This window comes from Equus quagga, unplaced genomic scaffold (assembly GCF_021613505.1).
Source record: "Equus quagga isolate Etosha38 unplaced genomic scaffold, UCLA_HA_Equagga_1.0 HiC_scaffold_7542_RagTag, whole genome shotgun sequence".
NCBI classification, from domain to species: Eukaryota; Metazoa; Chordata; class Mammalia; order Perissodactyla; family Equidae; genus Equus; species Equus quagga.
In genome coordinates this window covers 7,207-10,316 of record NW_025794553.1, presented here as the reverse complement: position 1 = coordinate 10,316, position 3,110 = coordinate 7,207, and the positions used below count along the sequence as shown (strand labels likewise).

Sequence of the window (3,110 nt, the reverse complement as noted above, 5' to 3'; positions counted from 1 at the left end):
TGATGATGTGATCAGACGGCGGGGTGTGGGGAGGATGGGAGGGTGAGGGGGTGGGTAGGTCCCACGCTACAGTAAGAATGGTGACACGTAGACGTGGGGTGTTAGAATGGACAGAGGCTTTGGGGAGAAAGAACCTCGGGGCAGTCATCCGAATCCTGGCCGAGGGCTGCCTCCTGCGGGCACGCCTGGCCTTGTGAGGCCGGAATCTCTGGCCTCTTTGCTTCTGCAGCCATCAGCTGCAGCTCCACGGGCCCGACCACGTCAGAGGCTGTGTGGGGTGCAGGCAGGTCAGGCCCCCTTTGAAGCTGTTTATGTTTTCTTTTCCCCAGAAATACCTGCAGAAGCAGGTCAAACCCCTCTTCGAGTATTTCCAGACCACCACCAGCAACTGGACTCAGCGCCCAGAAACCCTGATGGACCAGTGAGTATGACCTCTCCTGGTCTGGAGGGCACGGGTGGCCCAGCCATCCTGGCAGGGTCCTCCCCTGGAGCTCCTGACTCCTGGCCAGACCAGGGCCACCTGCAGGGAGACACCCCGACCAGGGAGACGCCCCAGACTGAGGCTCTGTGGGGCCCCTGGGCCCATCTGGCCCCTTTGTACAAAGGACCAGACTGGAAACTCCGAGGTCCCCTCACCGGCTTGGTCATTCAGACTGTAGGTGTTGAAGCTGGGGCTGGAGCCTGTCGGGGCCCCTCTGTGTCCCCGGGCTCCCTTTGGGACCAAGGAAGCTGGGGCCCAAGGCCGAAAGCAAATCGGGGGACCCCAGAGGGCCTGATGGGCTGCAGCGTAGACAGAGCCCCAGCCCCACGCCCTGCCAGGAGCTGTGTCTGCAGGGGGCCCTTTGCCAGAGTCGGGGCCAGGCATGCTGACCACCTGTCGCCTCTGGGCAGGTACAACGAGATTAACGCCATCAACACCGCCTGCTCCAACGGGCTTTCTGCGTGTGAGGATCTGGTCTCAAACCTTTTCGCCCAGTGGATGGGAGACCCCGATAATAACCCGTGAGTGTGTCCCCTCGACCTTCCTCTGTGCCTCAAGCCCACACCCTGTCCTCCCCAGCCCCTCCCCACCCTCCCCACTGCTGCTCCAGCCCTGACGCCCCCACCCCCACGCCAGGATCCACCCCAACCTGCGCTCCACTGTCTACTGCAAAGCCATCGCCCGGGGTGGCGAGAGGGAGTGGGACTTCGCCTGGGAGCAGTTCCGAAATGCCACGCTGGTCAACGAGGCTGACAAGCTCCGCACAGGCCTGGCCTGCAGCACCGAGGTCTGGATCCTCAACAGGTGAGGACCGGGCGGGTGGGGGAGTCCCCTCGTCCCGGGATCAGGGGCCCGCTGTGGAGGAGCAGGCACCAGCCAGGCCTCCACACCTCGTTCCTGGGGTCCTACAAACCTGCAGGTGGGGCAGGACTTTCCCCATTAGAAAGACGCTGGGGCTCAGAGAAGCAAAGCAACTCGCCCAAGGTCTGCACGCTTCAGTCAGTGAGAGTGGAGACGGGAGCCAGGTCTGCATGCGTGTCCTGCGCTTTACCTCCTGCAGCCTCTCAGCCTTTACTTGACAGCAGCTCAGTCTCCCTGTCTGTCGAGGGCTCCGGTGCAGCTGGACCTGAGTCCTTCTGGACGTCCAGCTGGCTCCCCAAGCCCGTGGACGAGGGCTCCTGCTCCCACTGCGTGCCTCATGTGCCATCAGCTGGGCCCCAGTACAGAGGAGCCACCCTCAGCGTCAGAGACAGGAGGGGCCGCCCAAACGGTGCAGGGCTCGAGGCCCAGTGCTCCTTCCTTCCTTCCTCGTCAGATATTTATCAGGCACCAGGTCGTGTCGGCCATGACACCTGGCGTAGCCAGTGACCCCGCTTAGGGAACTCAGTGTCCCATCCACAAGAGGGAGGTAGAACCAAGGAGTCCTCAGCTCTCCCCTCTGTGAAGGGACATTGAGAGGATGTGGGGAGGGCAGTGGGGAGGGCAGGGCCCTCGCCGTCCTGGGTTCTCTCCAGTAGTCCCATGGCAGCCCTTGGAAGTGGTCACTAACACGTCACCCTGCCCTCACAGGTACCTGAGTTACACCTTGAACCCCGACCTCATCCGGAAGCAGGACGCCACCTCCACCATTACCAGCATCGCCAACAACGTCGTGGGGCAAACTCTGGCCTGGGACTTTATCCAGAGCAACTGGAGGAAGCTCTTTCTGGAGTGAGTCTGTGGAAGCGTGCGGGAGACGTGTGTGCCAAGGCTGGGGGGCCCGGGGTGCTCTGTGTGCACGGGCCATCACAGGGCTGGGGGCAGTGGACACTGCCTAGGAGCGGTCAGAAGTTAGCAGAGCTGGAGGTCAGCTGGGGGGCAGGAACTGAAGACAGGGCGGGTCCAGGCCGTCCTTTTCCCACGTGGGGGAAAGAATCAGGCCGGTGGGATTGTTCTCTGCAGAGATGGGAGCGGGGACACTGCAGCCCGACCTGTGCTCAGGTCCCCGGTGGTGTCTCCTTGGGTGTGTCATCTCATCTCCTCGACAAGACGGGGACAGTCACAGCGTAGTTGTGTGGATTCAGTGTCACCTGCCATCACTGAGCGTTGGTCCCCGGCCCCCTCACGGTCCCTCTCTCTCCCTGCCCTGCAGCTACGGTGGAGGGTCCTTCTCCTTCTCCAACCTCATCCGGGGAGTGACGCGACGCTTCTCCACCGAGTATGAGCTGAAGCAGGTACGAAGCCCTGGCCTCTGGGGCGCCACCCCAGTCTAGAGGGGCCGCCATTCAGCTCCCCCAAACCTGGTCACGGGGGAGCCTGGGCTCCGTGTTGCCAGGCCTTCCTCATTGACAGGGGCGGCTGGAGGTCCAGACGTTTTGCATGGTGACAATTCAATTAAAAAGATTCACGTTGGAATTTTTGTGTAGGCAAAAAGTAAAGAGAATAATATAATGACCCTCCATGGATCCATTCCCAGATCGAACAATTATCAACATTTTGCAACACCTTTTTTGGGTAGACGATTTCCAAGCAAATCACTGATATCATGTAATTTTACCTGTAAATACTTCAGTCATATCTTAAACAAAGGAACTTTTTAAACGTAACCCCACTGTCATTAGCAAACCCAAGAAAATCAACAATTCCTTCC

General features: G+C 60.3%; 1 protein-coding gene across 1 annotated transcript in view; it reads left to right on the top strand.

The window, feature by feature from the left end:
- Nucleotides 1-3,110, top strand: part of ANPEP (alanyl aminopeptidase, membrane) — a 15,919-nt gene that overhangs the window by 10,214 nt on the left and 2,595 nt on the right. The window contains exons 15-19 of the mRNA XM_046649513.1: nt 330-421; nt 892-1,002; nt 1,118-1,285; nt 2,051-2,191; nt 2,613-2,694. Of these exons, the coding sequence (XP_046505469.1) occupies nt 330-421; nt 892-1,002; nt 1,118-1,285; nt 2,051-2,191; nt 2,613-2,694 (594 nt within the window). The remainder of the gene's footprint in view (nt 1-329; nt 422-891; nt 1,003-1,117; nt 1,286-2,050; nt 2,192-2,612; nt 2,695-3,110) is intronic.